This window comes from Saimiri boliviensis, chromosome X (genome assembly GCF_048565385.1).
Source record: "Saimiri boliviensis isolate mSaiBol1 chromosome X, mSaiBol1.pri, whole genome shotgun sequence".
Lineage (NCBI taxonomy): Eukaryota > Metazoa > Chordata > Mammalia > Primates > Cebidae > Saimiri > Saimiri boliviensis.
In genome coordinates, this window is record NC_133470.1 from 48811346 (window position 1) to 48834261 (window position 22916).

General features: G+C 48.7%; 3 protein-coding genes across 6 annotated transcripts in view; 1 reads left to right on the forward strand and 2 right to left on the reverse strand.

The window, feature by feature from the left end:
- SMC1A (structural maintenance of chromosomes 1A) overlaps nt 1-3205 on the reverse strand; it is a 65908-nt gene extending 62703 nt beyond the window's left edge. The window contains exon 1 of one of the 3 annotated variants that reach the window (XR_012515663.1): nt 3004-3205. Coding sequence is in view for 2 of the 3 variants with exons in the window: in XM_039475416.2 (XP_039331350.1) it covers nt 3004-3112 (109 nt within the window). In the remaining variant the exon portion in view is untranslated. The remainder of the gene's footprint in view (nt 1-3003) is intronic. The other 2 variants (XM_039475416.2, XM_003943715.4) reach the window with 2 other exon arrangements.
- Nucleotides 3206-3271: 66 nt separating this feature from the next.
- Nucleotides 3272-15897, forward strand: RIBC1 (RIB43A domain with coiled-coils 1). Of its 2 annotated transcripts, XM_039475415.2 has the most exons (7): nt 3272-3926; nt 10544-10660; nt 12493-12574; nt 12777-13121; nt 14490-14608; nt 15031-15425; nt 15542-15897. In XM_039475415.2, the coding sequence occupies exons 2-7, from the start codon at nt 10544-10546 to the stop codon at nt 15621-15623; spliced, it is 1140 nt and encodes a 379-aa protein (XP_039331349.1). In that variant the 5' UTR covers nt 3272-3926; the 3' UTR covers nt 15624-15897. The 2 variants fall into 2 exon arrangements, with proteins under 2 accessions (XP_039331349.1, XP_039331348.1); XM_039475414.2 differs by lacking the exon at nt 3272-3926 and having other exon boundaries at nt 6890-10660.
- Nucleotides 15891-19299, reverse strand: HSD17B10 (hydroxysteroid 17-beta dehydrogenase 10). Its single transcript, XM_003943713.3, has 6 exons — nt 19236-19299; nt 18688-18852; nt 16876-17040; nt 16617-16745; nt 16428-16536; nt 15891-16224 (listed from the first exon to the last, which is right to left on the reverse strand). The coding sequence occupies exons 1-6, from the start codon at nt 19260-19262 to the stop codon at nt 16034-16036; spliced, it is 786 nt and encodes a 261-aa protein (XP_003943762.1). The 5' UTR covers nt 19263-19299; the 3' UTR covers nt 15891-16033.
- Between the last annotated feature and the right edge of the window lie 3617 nt (nt 19300-22916).

Consider the following 22916-nt stretch of genomic DNA (forward strand, 5'->3'; position numbering starts at 1 on the left):
CTCACGTATAAAACAAAGCTATTGGCATTTCCCTCCTAGGGTCATTTTGAGAATTTAAATGTAAAGGGTCCCTTGGCTGGGCACAGTGGCTCATGCCTGTAATCCCAGCACTTTGGGAGGCTGAGGCGGGCAGATCACTCGAGCCCGGCAGATCACTTGAGCCCAGGAGTTTGAGACCACCCTGGCCAACAAGGCAAAACACCATCTCTACTAAAAATACAAAAACTACCCAGGTGTGGTGGTGCACACCTGTAGTCCCAGCTATTTGGGAGGCTGAGGCACGAGAATCCTTGAACCCAAGAGGCAGAGGTTGCAGTGAGCCAAGATCATGCCACTGCACTCCAGCCTGGACAAGAGAACGAGAGACTATCTCAAGAAAAAAAAAAAAGAAACAGGTACCAAAAAAATAAAGTACTTGACACACACAGTAGGTAATTAATTAATGAGTCCTATCCTAACACAAGTCTGGACTCAGTTCTTGTCTCCCTCATCACAGCAGGACTAGAACATCATGCAGACCAGGAGTCAGCCCAGGCATCCCCAAACTTTTTACACAGGGGGCCAGTTCACTGTCCCTCAGACCGTTGGAGGGCCGTCACATACTGTGCTCCTCTCACTGACCACCAATGAAAGAGGTGCCCCTTCCTGAAGTTCGGCGGTGGGGGGGGAGGGAAGGGCTGGATAAATGGCCTCAGAGGTCCGCAGTTTGGGGACGCCTGAGTCAGCCTTTTAGGAACTAATATCCAACCTTTAGGCTTCTCCCATCATTTCCAGGGATGACAAAAACATCTCACAACCACAGGCCTCTCTAATCACAATCAATCTTGTAAACATTTTTCTAATATATATTATGGACTGAACACCAGTAAAACTTTTCAAGGAATGTCTGCTTTACGGTACTCACAGACCAATTAAGATATGAAAACAGACACTATCAATACAGGACTTAAAACATTAATGTGTGCCAAGTGTCTACGGTATGCCACAGAGGAAGAGTAATTCAGCAAAGGGACTAAAGCAGGCGTCCCCAAACTGCGGCCCCTGAGGCCATTTATCCGGTCCCCCGCCGCACTTCAGGAAGGGGCACCTCTTTCATTGGTGGTCAGTGAGAGGAGCACAGTATGTGGCGGCCCTCCAACGGTCTGAGGGACAGTGAACTGGCCCCCTGTGTAAAAAGTTTGGGGACACCTGGACTAAAGGAATGCCTTGTAGAGGTGGACCTTGAAAATCAGGGGCAGGCACGGCCCTTTTCAGAACAGCTGAGAATACAAATCTAATGCTGAGGTGACTGAATGCCAAGAGGTACATCCTAGCTCTTTCAACAGGGGCCACTACACCAAAACCCTAGGAAACTGGGTGGTCACCAAGCATTAATCCTCCAGGCCAGTGGTTCTCAAACAAATTGGGGGTTAGGGGGAGTCACATTCATTCCCTGCGACATTTGGCAACGTCTGGAGACAGTTGTGATTGTCATGCCGGGGGAGTAGGAGTGCTACTGTCATCTAGCAGGTAGACGCCAGGGATACTGTTAAACATCTGCAATGCACAGGGCATGTCCCACAGCAAAGGACTATCTCGCTGAAAATGTCAACAGTGCCACTGTTGAGACATTGAGACGCCAGGGAAGGTACTCAGTATGTGCTACTTCAGCAAGGGCAGCCTCTTATGCTATGATTCAGCTAGAACATCTCTGGGGTGGAAGACTACAGCAAGATTCCAAATGAACATCTGAGATAAGAGAAATCCATGATGTATCGTTTGGAGATAGGAAGATACAAAACAGAGGCTTTACCTAACCACTCTTTCTTTACTTTTTTTTTTTAGACGGAGTTTCACTCTTGTTACCCAGGCTGGAGTGCAATGACACGACCTCGGCTCACCGCAACCTCCGCCTCCTGGGTTCAGGCAATTCTCCTGCCTCGGCCTCCTGAGTAGCTGGGATTACAGGCACGCGCCACCATGCCCAGCTAATTTTTTGTATTTTTAGTAGAGACGGGGTTTCCCCATGTTGACCAGGATGGTCTCGATCTCTTGACCTCGTGATCCATCCGCCTCGGCCTCCCAAAGTGCTGGGATTACAGGCGTGAGCCGCCGCGCCCGGCCCTACCTGACCACACTTTCTAAAGACAACACCCAAGTCACTTTATTACATCCACCTGTCTCATTTCCTGCATAGCACTTACGACAGCCTAAAACCATCTTATTTTCTCCTTCTTTAACTTCTTTCCCCTCTGGAATATAAGCTCCCTGTGAGCATGGACTTGGGTTTATTCTATTCTCCGCTGTCTCCACAACTTGAAATTGAAAAACTCCCGATAAACAATAAGCATTCAACAAATTTAGTAAAACAATGAGTTTCGGCTTTTGACGGTTTCGGTGGGGCGAGTTCGAGGCAACTACCTTTAATATAGCGGTTGGGGGTAGGGATCGAGACCTCAAGCACTCTAAAGACCAGAGCGCTGGGTCTGAAATTCAAAAGTGGCGCCTTGGGAGAGGAGTAAAAAGGAAAGAGTTGGAGTATACCAATGCAAGGCAGAAGGGGACGCTGGGCTAAAACAGAAGTGCACCGTTTGGGACTGGAGGCCACAGGAGAACTACGACCTGTCCCCACATTTTCCGGAGAGGGTCAAATAAGGCTGGGAAGCTGGCTGGGGCCGATCCGGCAGGGAGCCGCGTGGCGGGGGACTGGCAGCTGGCGGGCAGCTGGCTCCGGACGCGCCTCCTTTGGCGGGAGGGGGAAGTGGGCGGAGTAACGGGCAGCTCGGCCAGTACCACTCGGCCAGGGCGGGGGCCGCGCAGGAAGCCGCAAGTGACACCTGGAAGGGGTTCGAGTTAGAGCAGCCGCGCGGGGACAGCGGGTTCCAGCAGAACCCCCTGTGGAGGGGCAAGGAACCCGTAGGGTCCTCGACGTTTCAGGTTACATGGGCCAAGTTGCACTACTCCAGCACCGGATAGGGGGTCCAGGCCGGGACGTAAGGAGGGCCGCAGCCAGGTTTATCTCACCAGAGCCATTTGGTCCAATGATGGCGGTGAACCTCTGAAATGGTCCGATAATCTGTCGACCCTTGTACGACTTAAAGTTCTCGATCTCAATCAGTTTCAGGAACCCCATGACGGCCGTGGCGCCGGCGGCAGTACGACAGGCCGCGCCGTACGACCGGGAACTGATGTAGTCCGCGCGGGAAACGCCGCAGTGCAGGCCGGGCGGCCGGCAAATCTCGCGATATTATGTTCAGGCCAAACGTGATTTTCGGCTTCCGGCAGGAGTGGCACCAGGGGCGGGAACTACGTTCTGACGCCGAGGTTTTATTGTTGCGTTTCTGAGGCGCGAACTGACAATTGGTGTGGTGGCCGCGCTCCCTTGTTGCATGGCAACAACAAACAATTGTACTGCGGAAGGGGTCCCCAAAGGAGTTGGTGCTGGGCGGAGTCAGAGCAGCTCTTGAGGTTCAGGGAGGCGGGGAAGACCTGGTCCCACGCTTGCTGAGACCTAAGTCACAGCACGATTATGCCCCTCAGGGCAAGAGGAAGGTGGGAGCTCGGCTGTGGCTTTAGCCTGGCCCAGACTAAAAGGCTGGGTCAAGGACAGAGTCGGGAGTTGAAAGGACCCTGGGAGAAAAAAGGGCTGGACGGGAAGGAGGGGCCAACGGAGGATTCAGTGTTAAGTGAGCTTAGGCTTTGCTAATGGTGGAGTGGGATTGGAGGCGGGACGGGATGCGAAGATGGATGGGGTGTGAATAGGGCTGGGGTACTCCCAGGCAACAGGGATACAGGATGGGGAAGGCTATGGCCTGAGATACTACCCCTACCCCCTGCCTCCCTGCGGTTCTACCAAGCAGAGTTCAGAAACTGCCGCCGTAACCCAAGAACAAAGTTGCGCAGAGCCAGCCTAGGAGCTTCAAAATCGGGATTCCTTACTGAGAAAGGTATTTCGTGTGAACCCCCAGGAGTCAGGGTCCCTAAGCCAGTGCTCTTGACCTCCATCTACCTCTCCGTGCCTCTCCCCCATCCCAGTTCCACAGCTCTATACCACTCTGCTGTCTTACCTCTCTTCCGTCTCTGCTCTCTATCGTTACTAAGGCCAGGGCCTTAGCAATCCAAGAAGCTTAAAATGTCTGCTGAATCTTCCCCTTCAGTGACCTTATACTGTGGTGGCAGGTGGAACCGTAGGTAAGTTGGTGCCATTCTCAGATTTAAACATGGAAAGGATCTGGTGGTTGCCATAATCATTACTGTAACTTTTTTTTTTTTTTTTTTTTTGAGACAGAGTCTCACTCTGTCGCCCAGGCTGAAGTGCAATGTCACAATCTTGGCTCAGTGCAACCTCCGCCCCCCAGGTTCAAGCAATTCTTTTGCCTCAGCCTCTCAAATAGCTGGGACTACAGGTGCGTGCCACCACACCCAGCTAATTGTTTGTATTTTTAGTAGAGACAGGGTTTCATTATGTTGGCCAGGCTGGTCTTGAACTCCTGACGTCGTGACCCGCCTGCCTCGGCCTTTGAAAGTGCTGCGATTACAAGTGTGAGCCACCGCACCTGTCCCAACTATTTTTTTATATTATGTCTGAAGGATAGAAAGAGTCCTAAAGACTTAGGACAAGTCTAGGGAAGTGAGAAAATGGCTGGGCATGGTGGCTCACGCCTGTAATCCCAGGGTGAGGGAGGCAGGCCAAGGCAGGAGGATCACTTGAGTCCAGCAGTTCAAGGCCAGCCTGGGCAACGTAGTGAGACCCTATCTCAACTAAAAATTTAAAAATTAGCTGAGCATAGCAGCTCTCACCTGTGGTCTACCCAGGAGTGGAAGCAGAAGGATCGCTTGAGCCTGCGAGGTTGAGGCTATAGTGAGCAGTGATCACACCACTGCACTCCCACCTGGTTAACAGAGCAATACCCTGTCTCAAAAATAATTAAAGGGAGGAAGCTTGGTAGATGAAATCTAGTAGGGGAGCCATAAATGAAGTTCAGCTGGGAGAAACAATCAGCCTGAGGGGATAAAGGGGCTAACGGACAACAGTCTCATATCATCCATGGGGAAATACTGTTCTCTTTTGAAAGATGAGATGGTGAGCCTGGGTAACCTAGCAAAACCCCATCTCTACAAAAAAGTTTTGAAAATTAGCCAGGCATGGTGGCACACACCTGTAGTCCCAGCTACTCAGGAGGCTGGGGCAGGAAGATCCTCTGAGTCCACGAGTTCAAGGCTGCAGTGAGCCATGATTACACCACTGCACTCCAGCCTGGGCAACAGAGAGAGACCCCATCTAAAACAAATTTAAAATAAGTTTTTAAATAAAAAAAAGATGAGATGGCACTTGGGGGGAAATTAAATTGGATCCTTATATCACACTATACACAAAGTGCAATTCCAAGTAGATTAAAAACCTAAATGAGGCCGGGTGCAGTAGCTCACGCCTGTAATCCCAGCAATTTGGGAGGCCAAGGCAGGTGGATCCCGAGGTCAGGAGGTCGAGACCACCCTGACCAACATGGTGAAACCCTATCTCTACTAAAAATACAAACATTAGCCGGGCATGGTGGCGTACGCCTGTAATCCAGCTACTCAGGAGGCTGGAGAATCGCTTGAACCGGGAGGTGGAAGTTGCAGTGAGCTGAGATCATGCCACTGCACTCCAGCCTGGGGGACAGATTGAGACTCCATCTCAAAAAAAAAAAAAAAAAAAAAATGAGAAAGGCAAAACTTTAGAAATTTTAGAAGAATATATAGGAGAATATCTTTACAACCTCAGGATAGGAATTTCTTTTCTTTTCTTTTTTTTTTTTTTTTTTTTTGAGACGGAGTTTCGCTCTTGTTACCCAGGCTGGAGTGCAATGGCGCAATCTCGGCTCACCGCAACCTCCGCCCCCTGGGTTCAGGCAATTCTCCCGCCTCAGCCTCCTGAGTAGCTGGGATTACAGGCATGCGCCACCATGCCCAGCTAATTTTTTGTATTTTTAGTAGAGACAGGGTTTCACCATGTTGACCAGGATGGTCTCGATCTCTTGACCTTGTGATCTGCCCGCCTCGGCCTCCCAAAGTGCTGGGATTACAGGCTTGAGCCACCGCGCCCGGCCAGGAATTTCTTAAGTAATAACTACTAAGCTCAAAGGAAGAGTTGGGTAGGTATGACTACATTCAAATTCACCATAAAGAAAGTGAAAAGATAAGTAAGTGCACACAGAAAGCTTCTAAAATATTGATAATGTTCTATTTTCTGAGTTTTGTGTAGAGTTCACAGGTGTTAATTTTGTTAATGTGCTTCATAACTCACATGTGTATCAATCACATTCCTTTGTTTTTGTTTTGTTTTGTTTTTTGAGATGGAGTCTAACTCTGACGCCCAGGCTGGAGTGTAGTGTTGCAATCTTGGCTCACTGCAACCTCCGCCTCTCAGGTTCAAGCAATTTTCCTGTCTCAGCTTCCCGAGTAGCTGGGATTACAGGTGCACACTGCCATGCCCGGCTAATTTTTTGTATTTTAGTACAGACGGGGTTTCACCATGTTGCCCAGGCTGGTCTCGAACTCCTGATCTCAGGCAATCCACCCTCCTCGGCCTCCCAAAGTGCTAGGATTACAGGTGTGAGCCACTTCGCCCAGCCAACCACATTCCTTTGTATGTGTCAATTGTTACTGTAAAAATCAAGTGACAGCCAGCACGGTGGCTCATACCTATAATCCCAGTACTTTCGGAGGCTGAGGCAGGCAGATTACTTGAGGTCAGGAGTTCGAGACCGACCAGCCTGACCCCCATGGTGAAACTCCATCCTATTAAAAATACAAAAATTGGCCTGGCGCGGTGGCTCACGCCTATAATCCCAGCACTTTGGGAGGCCGAGACGGGTGGATCATGAGGTCAAGAGATCGAGACCATCCTGGTCAACATGGTGAAACCCTGTCTCTACTAAAAATACAAAAATTAGCTGGGCGTGGTGGCGCGTGCCTGTAGTCCCAGCTTCTCGGGAGGCTGAGGCAGGAGAATTGCCTGAACCCAGGAGGCAGAGGTTGCGGTGACCCAAGATTGCGCCATTGCACTCCAGCCTGGGTAACGAGCGAAACTCCGTCTCAAAAAAAAAAAAAAAACAAAAAAAAAAAACAAAAATTAGCTGGATGTGGTGGTGTGTGCCTATAGTCCCAGCTACTTAGGAGGCTGAGGCAGGAGAATCACTTGAACCCGAGAGGCAGAGGCTGCAGTAAGCTGAGATTGAGCCACTGCAACCTGGGCAACAGAGCAAGACTCTGTCTCAAAAAAAAAAAAAAAAAATCAGCCGGGTGCGGTGGCTCAAGCCTGTAATCCCAGCACTTTGGGAGGCCGAGGCGGGTGGATTACGAGGTCAAGAGATCGAGACCAACCTGGTCAACATGGTGAAACCCCGTCTCTACTAAAAATACAAAAAATTAGCTGGGCATGGTGGCGCGTGCCTATAATCCCAGCTACTCAGGAGGCTGAGGCAGGAGAATTGCCTGAACCCAGGAGGCGGAGGTTGCGGTGAGCCGAGATCGTGCCATTGCACTCCAGCCTGGGTAACGAGCGAAACTCCGTCTCAAAAAAAAAAAAAAAAATCAAGTCACAAATTTGGAGAAGATATTTGCCACACTTAAATGAAGAAATGGTTAATGCGTAGAATATTAAAGGAACTCCTAAATTAATTTTAAAAGGACAACCTGGCTGGGCATGGGGGTCACAGGGTCACACCTGTAATCTCAGCAATTCGGGAGGCTGATGTGGGAGGATTGCTTGAGCTCAGGAGTTCAAGACCAGCCTGGGTAACATGGAGAAACCCTGTCTCTACAAAAAATAAAAAAATTAGTCACACCTGTAGTCTCAGCTACTCGGTAGGCTGAGGTGGGAGGATCACTTGAGACCAGGAGGTGGAGGTTGCAGTGAGCCAAGATTGTCCCACTGCATTCCAACCTGAGTGACAGAGTGAGACCCTGTCTCAAAAATAAAGATAGCCTGATTTTTTAAAATGAGCAGATATGAATGGGCAGTCCAAAGAGAATTAAACAAAAATGGTCAAAAAACACATGAACTTTATTATCAATAAGGAAAATTCCAATTAAACAAGTAATTATAATTTTATACCCACAAATTGCCAAAAATGTAAAAGTCTGTTATACCAAGTGTTGGTGAGAATGTGGAATGACTAGAATTTTTATACACTATTGCGAAAGTGTAAATCACAATCTCTTTGGAAAACAATGTAGCACTATCTTGTAAAGTTAAATATGCACATAGCCTATGATCCAGCACTTCCACTCCTAGGTCTATACTAGAGAAACATTCCCACTCTGTATATATAAATCTTTAAAAATTGATAGGTCCTTCTGTCTTTTAAAAAAAAAAAAATCAACTGAGTTGTTTGTCCTGCAGCCCTAGTCTCTCTTGAGCCCACCTCAATCAGGGTTTCATCTCCAGAACGCCATCAAAAATGTTCTTGTCAGGCCAGACACGGTAGCTCACACCTGTAATCTCGGCACTTTAGGAGGGTGAAGCAAGAGGATCACTGGAGCCCAGGAGTTCAGGACCAGCCTGGGCAACATAGTATGTGAGAGAGAGGGAATGGTAACACATTTTGGATAGTATGTGGAGTGCTCTTGGAGTAAGGATGAAGGGGAAAAGACCCAGGACACTTCAGTCTGTTTCTTAGCTGGGGAGTTGGTTCACAGATCTCTATGTTATCATGCATCCTAACTTACATATATGGGTTATATATGTTCTCCTGTATGTATCAACTACTTCACAATTACAAAATAGAAAACACCAAAAAGATCCAAAGGAGCTATTGGAGGAATTAAAGAATCATACTCCAAACAAACGAACAGCATATACAAAGGCCCTGGCGTGGGAACAGTTACTGTGTTGGAGGACTTGATCGGTGTGCCTGGAGCACTGTAAGCACGAGAGACGGTGGTTTGAGACAAATTGGAGAGGTATGCAGGAACCAGATCTTGAAAGCCCACAGTAAGGAGTTTGGATCTGATTCTAAGTACAGTGGGAAACTAGTGGAGGATTTAAGCAGGTGAGAGACATGATCAGATTTATGTTTGCTAAAGATTTTGGCTGCAGCTTTGGCTGGGTTACATGCCAAAAGTGAGCTTCCCAAAATATGAAGGAACACAGGAAAATTTAAGCTTTCTAGCTTTTCATTTGACCAGAAAATAAGTAATAAAAATAAATATAAGGGGGGACATATATTTCAGAAAAGAAAGCTGCTTCTGCTTTCTGTGATTGGGCTATAGGAGTCAATAGGAAGCTGGAAGGCCAATGTGGAGACAGTTGTGATTATTCAGGAAGGTGGCTTAGACCAGGGTTATTTTGAAAAGAGGAAGTGAAGAAAAGGAAGGATTAAAAGATGTCTCCTAGGTTTTTGGCCTGAGCAACTTGGTGAATAGGGGTGCCATTTATTGAAATAAGGAAAACTGCCAGGCACGGTGGCGTGTGCCTATAGTCCCAGCTACTCGGTAGGCTGAGGTAGGAGGATCGCTTGAGCCCAGGAGTTCTGGGCTGTAGTGCATTATGCCGATCGGGTGTCCGCACTAAGTTCGGCATCAAGATGGTGAACTCCCGGGAGCCGGGAACCACCAGGTTGCCTAAGGAGGGGTGAACCGGCCCAGGTCGGAAATGGAGCAGGTCAAAACTCCTGTACTGATTAGTAGTGGGATCGCGCCTGTGAATAGTCACTGCACTCCAGCCTGGGCAACATAGCGAGACCCTGTCTCTTAAAAAAAAAAAAAAAAAAAAAAGGAAAACTGCATAGAGTACAATGAAAAAAGGAGTGTTATAGATGTGTTTGAGGCTTAGGAAGGTCAGCAGGGGTCAGATCATGAAGAACCTTATAAATCTGGCAAAGGGGGTTGGACCTTGTAAGCACTGGGGAGCCATTTGCTTTAAAGGTGCTTTCAAAGGCTTTATGCTGAGGAGTGCCATGGTCAGATTTGCTTTCACAAAGATCACTCTGGTAACCAATGCAGAGAAATCCAGTGCAGAAAGAGCAATATTGGAGCAAGAGAGCCCAGTGAGGCTCCTGAGATACTGCCTGACACCAGACTGTGAGGCCTGAGTTAAGCTGGTGGCAGCCGAGATGGAGAACACAGGTATGAAATATATCATGGAAGCCGAGCGCGGTGGCTCAAGCCTGTAATCCCAGCACTTTGGGAGGCTGAGGCGGGCGGATCACGAGGTCAAGAGATCGAGACCATCCTGGTCAACATGGTGAAACCCCGTCTCTACTAAAAATACAAAAAATTAGCTGGGCATGGTGGTGCGTGCCTGTAATCCCAGCTACTCAGGAGGCTGAGTCAGGAGAATTGCCTGAACCCAGGAGGCGGAGGTTGCCGTGAGCCGAGATCGCGCCATTGCACTCCAGCCTGGGTAACAAGAGCGAAACTCCGTCTCAAAAAAAAAAAAAAAAGAAATATATCATGAAGTAAAATCAGTAGGAATCAATAACCGCTGAAATATTATAAGGAGAAAGGAATGGGGGTGACGTGTAGTCAAAGATGGTGGTCAGCACTGATGGGCCATTCTACCTCCCTTTTGCTTCAGATGTATAGCATAAACCAGTCAGCAGATCCCAGGGAAGTGGCAGCCATCGAGGCTAAAAGAAATCGAGAAAAAGAGCGACAAAACCGATTCTTCAATGTGCGGAACCGAGTTATGGGGGTGAGTGGGTAGTAGGGACTGTTGCTCAGGATTGGGCCACCTCACTTTTATACCTGGAGAGGAATGTGTAGCAGTGCCCATGAGAGCCCTTTCCCTGATCCAAGCAGGCCTCTAGGGTGGGAAAGGAAGGAGAGGGAGAGAAGGGGCCCACCCCTACAGGCCTGGGAAGGGCTTAGGAAGAGGGATGGGTCAGTGCAGGGGAAGAGACTAGGGGAGACAGCTGACCCTTCTCCAGTCAGCTCTGGGCCATGTTCCTGGACCTCATTCCTGAGACAGGCAACATGGAGCTAAAAGAGGCCTAAAGAATATTTAGAGGCTGGGTGCGGTGGCTCACACCTGTAATCCCAGCACTTTGGGAGGCCAAGGCAGGCAGATCACATGAGGTCAGGAGTTTGAGACCAGCCTGGCCAACACAGTGAAACTCTGTCTCTACTGAAAATACAAAAATTAGCTGGGCGTGGTGGTGCACGCCTGTAATCCCAGCTACTTGGGAGGCTGAGGCACGAGAATCACTTGAATCCAGTAGGAGGAGGTTGCAGTGAGCCGAGATTGCACCATTGCACTCCAGTCTGGGTGACAGAGTGAGACCCTGTCTCAAAATTGCTGCATATACCTAAACTATCTCTGCAAGGCTATGTAAGAAACTGTTAACCAGGCTGAAAGACAGAGATGGAAGGAATACTTAATCCTCACTAAACTGTTTTCCTTTGTGTATGATTTTTTTTCTTTTTGTATGATTTTGAAATGTAATGAATGAATTACAATCAAAATAAAGAGAAAGTATTGACAGTTTAGAAACAAACAAAAGATTGCTAGGTGAGTGGATAGATGGGGGATGCAGCATGGTATTCTGGAAAAGACTGTAACTATTCAAGGCCGGGTCTGCTGACTGTTGCGTGTGTGGCTTTGGATGAATCACCTGTCTTCTCTGAGCCCCAGGCTCCGCTTCTGTAAAATGAGTCTGAAGGAAGTGAGGTGAGTATTAATACACAGTGGTAGCTCTGAAAACCTGTGCATAGTGCCTGCCATAAGTAGTTGGCTAAGGTATGAGCAGTCTGATTGAGATCCAGCTGACAAGCATTTCCTTGGGGCCTGCTCTGTGCCAAGCACTGTTTTGGGCAGTGGGGATACAAAACTGACTAAGGCCCAGTTTCTGCCCTGAAAGGGCTCACAGTCTGGCACAGGAGAGAATAGAGAGAGGTGAACTTCACTATAATGTAGACAGTGTGTACTAGATTCTATGGGAGTACAGCCTGCCTGAGGAGTCAGGAAGGTGAAGCCTGAGCTGGTCTTGAAGGGCAAATTGGAGTTTGTGTAAAGAGAGGACGAAAGTGTTCCAAGTGGAGGGAGCAGCTTGAGCAAAGGCTATTGGTTCAAAACAGCCTAAGATATGCAGGGAACTGTAAGCACAGCTCATAAGGGTAAGGGTGGCACAGGGGAGGAGGGTACTAAGAGATGAGGCCAGAGAAGGAGGCAGAGGCTAGACCAGGCGTCCCCAAACTGCGGCCCCCTGAGGCCATTTATCCGGCCCCACGCCGCACTTCAGGAAGGGGCACCTCTTTCATTGGTGGTCAGTGAGAGGAGCACAGTATGTGGCCGCCCTCCAACGATCTGAGGGACAGTGAACTGGCCCCCTGTGTAAAAAGTTTGGGGACGCCTGGGCTAGACCATGGAGAGGCTTACAAACCATGCTCAGGAGCTACAACTTTATCCAGTAGGTACTAGGGAGCTACAGGAGGATTTTGAAACAGGTAAATTCTAAGTTTGTGGAAGGGCATTAAAGGCACCCTGCTGGGCCCCTACTCTGATTGTGCTCCTTTCTTTGGGATCAGGTGGATGTCCAGGCCCTAAACAACCAGGTGGCAGAGCGAAGGCGTCGGGAAGCTGCAGAAAAAAGGAAGGAGGCAGCTTATGGTAAAAGCGCAAAGCCAGGGGCCAGACAAGGGTGTAAAGAGCGAGCTGGAGTGGGCTGAAGTAGGGCAGTTCTGCCTCTGAGTGTAGCCTGAGGCCCTGGGGTGGTAGGACAAACCAGGTGGATCTTGAGAGCAGAGGCCATGCTAAGTGGACTCTGTCCCTCTTGGGGTATCTTTTCCATATCCTTGCTCACCACCTCTAGGTACCAGCCAGGTGCAGTATGATGTGGTAGTCCAGATGTTAGAGAAGGAAGAGGCAGCACGAACACGTCGGCTGGCCAAGAAAGTCCAGGATTTTCGGGAGCAGAAGCAGCAGCTCAAGAACGGGCGTGAATTTAGTCTTTGGGATCCAGACCAAGTCTGGAAGGGGCTTCCGACCTATCTTAGTTACAATAATACCTATCATGGTCCCTCCAGCCTGCAGTACTTCTCTGGGGAAGACCTAGACAGGGTCACACACCTGAGAATGCAGCAGAGGCAGTTCAGGTACGACTTGGAAAGGCAGCAGCAGGAGCAACAGCAAGCCAAGGTTGATGAGAATTGTGCAGGTAAGCAGCCCAGCCCTCCAGACTCAGAGACCTGAGGCCTAGTGGGGATCTGTCCTAAGCTGAGTACAGCACCCAGGGAACCAGAACTGTGTGGGGAGGTCCAATTATCCATAGGGTTGGTGCTGAAATGTTAGGTTGTGCAGACCCCAACCTCCCTGACTTCCTTCAGTAATGACAGTGTAGCATTGTTCTTGATTAGCTTGGTGCTCCATTACCTGGAAGCAGCATAGTGCAGACAGACCTAATTACAACCCTATTATAGCACTCTCTTGGACCACTTACTGTAGTTGTAGCTAATTGTGAAAGTGTTTGTTTAGGCCAGGTGCAGTGGCTCATGCCTGTAATCCCAGCACTTTGGGAGGCCAAGGTATGTGGATCACAAGGTCAAGAGATCAAGACCATCCTGGCCATCATGGTGAAACACTGTCTCTAATAAAAATACAGAAACTAGCTGGTACAGTGGCACGCACCTGTAGTCCCAGCTGTTCGGGAGGCTGAGGCAGGAGAATTGCTTGAACCCAGGAGGTGGAGGTTGCAGTGAGCTGAGATCACGCCATTGCACTCCAGCCTGGGAGACAGAGCAAGACTCTGTCTCAAAAAAAAAAAAAAAAAAAGTATTTAATATGTCTTCTCCCTAAAATCTCAGCCTACTAAAGATGAACCACCTCTTTCATGTCTACCCATCTCCCAGTTGCATAGTACAGTGTCTGTCAGGTCTTAGGAACAGCAAGAAGCTCAGTGTGGCTGGAGCAGAAAAAAATTGTCAGTGCCTTTGCTCATGCCATGCCCTCAACCTGAAATGCCCTTTGCTTTTTTAGCCTGTATACAAAATGTATTTCAAGGATCACCTGTTCCTGGAAGCCGCCTTCTCTTCCACCACCCAAAACCCTCCTAATACCTTATATACATCCCTACCATTGCTCTTGCCAGATTTTGGTCTTATTATCTAGGCTTGATCTGTGTCCCCAGCTAGACAGGGACCTCTCTGAGGATAGGATTTAATTCAGTGGTATCCTTAGAACCCAACACATGGCCCTTAGACTGAGATTCAGAGATATGAAATGATTTACCGAAAACTACACAGCTCAGAAGCAGCAGAGCGGACGTTGGGACCCAGGTCCATTGGAGGCATCTTTTAGTTATGTACTTGAGAAATCCTTGTTGCTGTACCTTGGCTGTTCCTAGCCAAGGGATGTGGACAGAACTACTTCCACATCCCTTGTTCCTTCCACATCCCTACAACTCAGACACTACCCCCCTCCTAAACATACGTACACACAGAAACAAAAAATTTGCCGAAGAAATGGCTGGATAAGTGAAACAGTAATGGAGCAAGCCAGACAGTACCCTGGCCATATTTCTGTGTAGATGCGCTCAGTGACCAGCTGCGCCTCGCCATGGACGCACAGGCCACCCATCTGGCCAGGCTGGAGGAGTCCTGTCGCGTGGCCATGATGTGTGCCATGGCCAACGCCAACAAAGCGCAGGTATGGCCCGGGCCATCTAGTACCCTAGGCCCTCCCCAACTCCTGAACAAAGTCTGGGGAACCTTAACCACATTCTTCCTCTTATATCCCCTCTCAAATCAGCACCAGCCCTCGCATCTGAGTACTCCCCCTTCATCGAAGGCCCCTCTTAGGGCACAAGTCACTTCTCCCCACCTCCAGAAGCAAGATGACTTGAGAACAGAACATTGCCCTCTCATCCTCAGCTTCTCAGTCTAAAGGCTTCCTGAAGGCAGAGAAGTTCCCTGCCCATTCTCCCCCACACATGCATTAGGGTCACTGAAAGGCCATGCAGTATCCGTTCTTTCCTTGAGATGGAAGAGTAGGGCCATGTTCTCCCCTCCCCTGTGACAGAGTTCCCTGAGGTTGGGCACCCAAATGCTTGCTTTTGGGGGCTCCCCAAGGCAGCTTCACAGTATGGGCATCAGCGCTGTGAGCGTCAGCGTGAACAGAAGGCCAATCTTGCGGAGATCGAGAACCAGAGCATGAGTGACCTACTGACTGAGAACCCCCAGGTCGCCCAACACCGTACAGCTCCCCACCGGGTCCTGCCCTATTGCTGGAAGGGCATGACTCCAGAGCAGCGAGCTGCCATCAGGAAAGAGCAGGAAGTACAACGCATTGAGAAGGAAGCACAACGTCAGGCCGAAAAAGCATTGGATACTGAATGGAAAAGCCAGACAATAAGCTCAGCCGAGGCAATGCTGGAGCTAGAAGAGCAGGAGAGGGAATTGTGTGCTCAGTTTCGGAGGGGCCTAGGCTCCTTCAACCAGCAGCTGGCTCAGGAGCAAAAAGCCCAGTGAGTTCTAGGTGGTGGTGGTGGAGATAAATACCAAGGGAGGGAGAGGAGGGATGGTGAGGAACCAAGGAAAGAGGGAAAACATGTCAGCTGAGGCCTCTGGACTTCTTTCACAGGCAGGATTACCTGAACTCAGTCATCTACACCAATCAACCTACAGCCCAGTATCACCAACAGTTTAACACCAGCAGCCGCTAAGTTCAGATGTTTATCTCTCCCTTCTTGCCCATCAAGCTCACAAGTGGTCAGGAGTCAAAGAGAAAAATGCTGCATATTCCCACCTTCTAATCTAGATAATAAAATTCTTCACTCAAAATCAAGTCCACGTGTTGTAACAGGACACAAAAAGTGTGAAGGTACTCCCTTTCCCCCTTCTACCCTGGAGCTCTGAGCATACAACCCTGTCATAGCCTTCACATTTCTTCCCCATGCCAGGGCCCCTAGCACACAACACTGCCTACAATCTGTGAGAAAAAGAGACTTTATTAGGCACAGAGGACGACTGATGGGCAGTTACAAAATGGCTACTGGGCTTCCTCCCAAGCTGGAGAGTAGTACCCCAGGGGAAGGAAGGGCAGAGGAGTGTGTGTTCTCTCTGCCTTTTCCCTTCAAGGCTGCATACGAATGGCCCCATCCAGCCGGATAACCTCTCCGTTGAGGAATGGGTTCTCGATGATGGCCTGTACCAGATGAGCATACTCATCAGGGTCACCCAGTCGGTTAGGAAAGGGTACTTGGCTGGCCAAGAAGTTGCGTACCTTCTCTGGGAGGGTGATCAGCAGTGGGGTACCAAACAGACCTAAAAAAGATAACCAAATTCAGAGACTCACCCTTGCTTTCATATTTACCTGGTCCTTCCTCACTTTCGCCCTACTTCTTGGTGCCTCCCTGGGGCCCAAAGATAAAAGGCTGCTGTTGCTTAGGTAATGGATACCTTCCCCTCTCAACTGCCCATGGATCCCACCCAGTCCCAGTTGTGACGGAGAGAGGGGATATGTCTACCTGGAGCAATGGTCATCACCCGGATGCCTATGGGAGCCAGATCCCGAGCAATGGGCAGTGTCATGCCCACTATTCCCCCCTTAGAAGCAGAGTATGCAGCTTGTCCAACCTGGAAAAAGTAAGATTATAGGTGGGAGGGCCCCCCAATAAGTCACTGAGGAGGCATACGTCATACCCCTGCCCACACACCTGACCCTCGAAGGCAGCCACACTGGCAGTGTTAATGATGACCCCACGTTGGCCTCCCTGGTCTGGTTCATTCTGGCCCATCTCACCAGCTACCAGGCGGATCACATTGAAAGTGCCCATGAGATTCACCTGTAGGACATGTGGAGACACGGTATAGGACCTGAGGCAGAAGAAGCTTTTGTTCCCTAAAATCTTTGGGGTCCTTCACAGCCAGATACCTCTTACTCCCACTATCCCTGGAGAACTTAAAAGGCCTTACATTAAGAACTCGCTGGAAATCTTCCAAGGTATGGGCCTGGCTTTTCTTTAAGTTGTATGTCTTGATAGCCACTGCGATGCCTGCACAGTTGACAGCTACATCCACACGGCCAAACTTTTCTTTTGCTAGAGCCAGAGCTGTTTGCACATCCTTCTCAGAGGTCACCTTTAAAGGGAGAAGTGGAGAAGGTATTCATCTCCCAGCATACACACTCCCACTAAACCTGAGGGAGGGCAGGGCATACCTTGTCCTTGGTGAGAAGTGAATTATGAGAACAAGGGAGAGGCCAAGAGGAAAGATTGTGGTAAAACTTGAGAGAGTAGGCTGGGCGCGGTGGCTCACGCCGGTAATCCCAGCATTTTGGGAGGCCGAGGCAGGTGGATCGCTTGAGATCAGGAGTTCGAGACCAGCCTGGCCAACATGGCAAAACCTCATCTTTGGTAAAAAATACAAAATTAGCCGGTCATGGTGGCACACGCCTGTAATCCCAGCTACTTGGGAGGCTGAGGCAGAAGAATTGCTTGAACCCGGGAGGCAGAGGTTGCACTACTGAGCCAAGATTGTGCCACTGCACTCCAGCCTGGGCAACAGTGAGACTCTGTCTCAAAAAAAAATAATAAAAATAAAAATAAAAATAAAAAAACCACTTAAGTAGGCCAAAGGTGAAAATGTTATGTAACATAGAGCAGAGTTGCAAAACATTTTCAAATCAATACCCTCTTGAAAACTGCACATGCTCCTGGAGATTCTCAATTGCTATGGATCAGGGCACTAATATAACCCTGTTGTGAGGCCAGGCACAGTGGCTCACACCTGTAATCCCAGCACTTTGGGAGGCCGATGAGGCAGTCCGATTACCTGAGGTCAGGAGTTTCAGACCAGCCTAGCCAACATGGCAAAACCCCGTGTCTTCTAAAAATACAAAAAAAAATTTAGCTGGGTGTGGTGACAGCACCTGTTATTCCAGCTACTCACAAGCCTGAGGCAGGAAAATCGCTTGAACTCGGAAGGTGGAGGTTGCAGTGAGCTGAGATTGCGCCACTGCACTCCAGCGTGAGCGACAGAGCGAGACTCCATCTCAAATAAAAATAAAAAATAACCGTGTTGTGACAATCATAAGAAGAAGATAGGCCGGGCGCGGTGGCTCAAGCCTGTAATCCCAGCAATTTGGGAGGCCGAGGCGGGTGGATCACGAGGTCAAGAGATCAAGACCATCGTGGTAAACATGGTGAAACCTCATCTCTACTAAAAATACAAAAAATTAGCTGGGCATGGTGGCACGTGCCTGTAACCCTAGCTACTCAGGAGGCGGAGGCAGGAGAATTGCCTGAACCCAGGAGGCGGAGGTTGCGGTGAGCCGAGATCGCGCCATCGCACTCCAGCCTGGGTAACAAGAGCGAAACTCTGTCTCAAAAAAAAAAAAAAAAAAAAAATAGGAAGATAAACTTTTTTTGTATCCCTACCTGCCAAGCTGATTTCATCAAGTTTTACTTTCTGAGGTTTGTTTCATGAAAACAAGTTTTTTGACTTTGTAAACATAAAATTACAGGGCACAATATGCATTTTCAAACTATGCATAAACCCTCCAGGGATTATGTCCAATCCCCATCCCCATTGTTGTGAATCCCAGCTTTAGAGAATCCTTATCATCGGTGGTCCCACAGTGCTTGAAGGCTTGGGGCAAAAGAGACAAGGAGATGGATCCACTGCCCTCATAGAGGAGACCCTTATGGGAGAGACCCCCCACAGGTTCCCAGGCCAGTGCTGGTGACCTCATGCACACCCTGGGAGAGGAGAGGTGACCCCACTTACGTCGGTTGGGGCGAAAACGCAGCTGTTTCCTAACTTCTTTGCCTGGGCCTCCCCACCTGAGTTGGGCAGGTCCAGAAGCACAGCCGAGGCTCCCTGCCCCACTAGTCGCTCCGCGGTGGCCAGGCCCAGGCCCGAGGCTCCTCCGGTTATTACCGCCACCAGGCCCTGTCAAAAGAGTCAGGGTCAGCTGCTACATTGCCCAAACCACCTCCACGCTGTCACCTGCCTGTTCTCCAGGCTTCTGCGGAGAAGGGGAGAGGAGAGTGGTAGTGATCACCCCTGCGGGTACACCAGGTGTGCTGCTTCGCCTCACCGTTGGGACCCCGAGGGCAGGGGGGATCGCATCCCCAGACAGCCCGTCCCGTGACCCCAAGTATATATACACATATGCCGTGGAGTGCTGACTTTCATCTCTTGAGCCCAACCGCCACAATGCCAGGCCTACATAAACATGACCCTTTCCTCCGAAACCGATCTCTTTCTCCTAGTTCCACGGCCGCACTGTCCCGCGCGTGAAGAAGGGCAAGCAACAGAGGAAAAGAATCTACCTTCACGCTCCGACACGCTGCAGCCATCTTTGCGTCCGCCTCTCCACTGCGTGGAGGCGCAGGTGCTCGCTGATTGGCCGAGGCGAAGCCGCTGGGCGACGGGGCGGGACGTCTGTCGCGCGAGACGTAGGGGCGTGGCCTGGTACTTAAGTACCTTGGCTAGACGGCGAATTCCACCTGCTAAGGTATCCCCAAAGAGTTATTTCAACTGGGGAAAAAGACCAATAGCAGCAGTACAATACCACAACACCCTCGCCCTACTCTCTAGCTGGCCTTTTGGCAAGTGGCCTGCTCCGCGTGGGGGAAGAGGCGTGGATATTCAGAATGGGTGTCTTTCTCCCCTGAAAAAGCCTTCATTCAAGTATGAATACATTTGAGACTCCTATATGCTAGACTGTGTGCAGGGCAGCAGCGCAATAATAAAAGATTCATGCCTTCCAGGAGGGCACAGTTCAGTTGGAGAAAGAGAATTACAGTACAGGCACAGACAAATGGACAGAACCAGATTCTGGGACACTCAGACAAGGAGATCCAAAGATGAGGAGTCTGAGATACAGAGAGAGTCATGCAAAGAGAAACATGTTGAGGCCGAGATAGGAAGAGAGATGCCAGATAGGATCACAGAGCGATGAAAGTGGAGAGCCGCTAAGAGAGATGCTTGGAGACAGACATTCTGAGACAGCTGCTGAGAAGCACAAACCTAGAGGCAAAAACATCTTCCAGGGCGTGGTGGCTCACGCCTGTAATCCAAGCACTTTGGAGGCCAAGGCGGGCAGATCACCTGAGGTCTGGAGTTCAAGACCAGCCTGACCAACATGGTGAAACCCTGTCTTAAAAAAACAAACAAACAAACAAACAACCATCTTTCATCACTTCAACCTTTGCTACTCTCCTCTCTCTTTGTCTAATTTATTTTAAGTCCAAAAGCCCAGATCACACACTGCAGATTGGACTTCAGCCAGAGACTATTAAGAGACACAGGTCTTGGTCATCCTAGAACATCTTTCAGCCAGCTTCCAGAAGCTGCATCGTTAGGGTCTTGAGCCCAGATACCTAATCTGTCTTTCTTCTATACTTTTCGTCAAACCAAGGTCTTCAGGCCATAAATCTTAGCCTACGGTTTCAGCCTCATAACTGCTTTATATTTTCTCTATTTGAAATATCTCCCCCCTACACCTGCTTTCTCACCCAGGAAGATTCCCCTCCAGGCCTTCTAGCTGTTGACAACCACTACAGTCATAATCGCGACACCGTATTTACCAAATGATTGAGCACACTGGACTCAGGATTTTCTTATCTACATGAAGTGCTTCCAACAATTTACAGCAGTCTTCATCCGGCCCAATATGCTGTAGCCACAGTGGCCTCCTTTGTGTTCATCTTTTCATCAGCTGCTCCCTCTGCTTGGAGTGCTCTCCCCTGATCTTTGCATGACTGCCTTTTTTTTTTTTTTTTTTTCATTCAGAGCTAAGCTTAAATGTCACCTTCCCAGAGGGGTCCTCCCTAAATACTCAAACTGTAGCCACCTAGACACTATCCCAGTGCATATTTGAATTCTCTTCAAAGCGCTTGCATGTCCATAATCCATTTTCCAGCCTTGGGGCCGGATGTGCTGTGGAATTCAGAGTTGTTTTCAATTTGAGAAAGGAAGACATGTACCCTACATTACATAACTCTTTAAAAAAGTTTGTCAAACATAATTCTTTATATAGTCTATATTATATAACTATTGAGAAAGGCCTGGAGCATATAATGAAACATTAATATTTCTGAAGTGAAAGGTATGAAAATTCACACTAAGTGTGAATAAAGACTATAAATAGCTTCACACTACTTCAGGTCAGGTTTTGTCACTTATTAAGTTTGGGCTCCAAAGTTGGAAAAAACAACCTTATGCTTTTCAGAACTTTTGGCTTTGCAGAATTGTGCCTACAGGCTTGTGAGCCTGCAAGCTCCTCTAACCTGGCCTTGTTTGTGTAGTTCTCCCCCTGCTGGAAGGTAAAGCCCATGGCACCAGGGGCTTGTCCAGCTGATTCACTCAATGCCAAGAACACTGCTTGGCGTGTACTAGACACTTAAAACAAATGTGTTAAATAAATGAGTTAATGAATGAATCTTGGAAGAACTTCCAGGCCCAGTTTCATGATTCCTTCACCTGCCCAACTCCAGGAACCTTCACCACCTCTCTAACCAGCTATCCAGGCCAAATTATTGGACTCGTCGTTCCCTGGAATAACCTCCTACCCTCCCCAGTATCTACACACCATCTTTTCTCTCTCTGACCATGTTCTCGAGTTGTCTTGGATCTCTTCCCCTCTGCCACTTTTTTTTTTTTTTTTTGAGATGGAATCTTGTCGAGGTTACTACTTGTGGGGGTCTGTCTTGCAGACTTTGATTTAGCGACTGATGAATAAAGTACACTGATATACAGATATTATGCTTTGCTAGTTCAGCTGAGGATTTGTGGCTGCTTGCAGACTCTTTGGAGAGTGCTGTAAAGAGATAGCAGCTGCTGGCCTTGACTAGCTAGTGAGACTAGCATTTATTTAGTAAAGTTTAATTGACAAAAGCTTGAGTCAACACCACTAGAGTGAAGAGATTAAAGGACAGGTTCTGATGCTCAAAGGAAACACCATTAGAGGGTAATCTTTTTGCTCGACTTCTTTTCAAGAGGGCCATTTGGCCCAAAGGTTAGTTTTAAGACTACATGAGTAGGCCGGACACCGTGTCTCACGCCTGTAATCACAGCATTTTGGGAGGCCAAGGCGGGTGGATCATCTGAGTCAGGAGTTTGAGAGCAGCCTGACCAATACGGTGAAATCCTGTCTCTACTAAAAATACAGAAAATTGCCAGGTGCAGTGGCTCACTCCTGTAATTCCAGCACTTTGGGAGACTGAGGTGGGCAGATCATGCGGTCAAGAGATCGAGACCATCCTGGCCTACATGGTGAAACCCCGTCTCCGCTAAAAGTACAAAAATTAACCAGATGTGGTGGTATGTGCTTGTAATCCGAGCTACTCGGGAGGCTGAGGCAGGAGAATCACTTGAACCTGAGAGGCTGAGGTTGCAGTGAGTGGAGATGGTGCCACTGCACTCCTGCCTGGCGACAGAGTGAGACTCTGTCTTAAAAAAAAAAAAAAAAAAAAAAAAAAAATTTAGCCGGGAATAGTGGTGCATTCCCATAATCCCAGCTACTCGTGAGGCTGAGGCAGGAGAATCACTTGAACTTGAGAGGCGTAGGTTGCGGTGAGCTGTGATAGCGCCATTGTACTTTAGCCTGGGCAACAAGAGCGAAACTCCGCCTCAAAAAAAAAAAAAAAAAGACTTCATGAGCAAATAAGTTAGTTAGGTAAACTCTTCGACCTACTTTAGATATTTGCTTTACTTATTAACTCTGTGTAAAGGGGATTTAGGCTGCTTTCAGCCAAGAACTGTAGAAAAAACTTTTATTTCCGGCAGTGGATTGCAGAAAAAAGAAAAGAAAAAATTTTAGACTTTCTAAAATGGTTTGAGACTATATTCTATAACTTTCTTTAATATTTTTCTTTTAATATTTTTGCTACCACTTTGAGTGAATTCCTACAGTCTTACCCTGCTGCTCAGCCTGGAGTGCAGTGGCGCGATCTCCGCTCACTGCAACCTCTGTCTCCCGGGTTCAAGCTATTCTCCTGCCTCAACCT

What these genes read in the sequence shown, in the direction of transcription:
- RIBC1 (XM_039475414.2), top strand. Translation starts at nt 10,475, where the DNA reads ATGGGGGTGACGTGTAGTCAAAGATGGTGGTCAGCACTGATGGGCCAT. An exon ending in TGCGGAACCGAGTTATGGGG is followed by an intron (nt 10,661 to 12,492) that starts GTGAGTGGGTAG and finishes CTTTGGGATCAG; the next exon opens with GTGGATGTCCAGGCCCTAAA. An exon ending in CCAACGCCAACAAAGCGCAG is followed by an intron (nt 14,609 to 15,030) that starts GTATGGCCCGGG and finishes GGGCTCCCCAAG; the next exon opens with GCAGCTTCACAGTATGGGCA.
- HSD17B10 (XM_003943713.3), bottom strand. Translation starts at nt 19,262, where the DNA reads ATGGCTGCAGCGTGTCGGAGCGTGAAG. An exon ending in CAGCGTGTCGGAGCGTGAAG is followed by an intron (nt 18,853 to 19,235) that starts GTAGATTCTTTT and finishes CTCTTTTGACAG; the next exon opens with GGCCTGGTGGCGGTAATAAC. An exon ending in TGGCTGCCTTCGAGGGTCAG is followed by an intron (nt 16,537 to 16,616) that starts GTGTGTGGGCAG and finishes TACTTTTTCCAG; the next exon opens with GTTGGACAAGCTGCATACTC.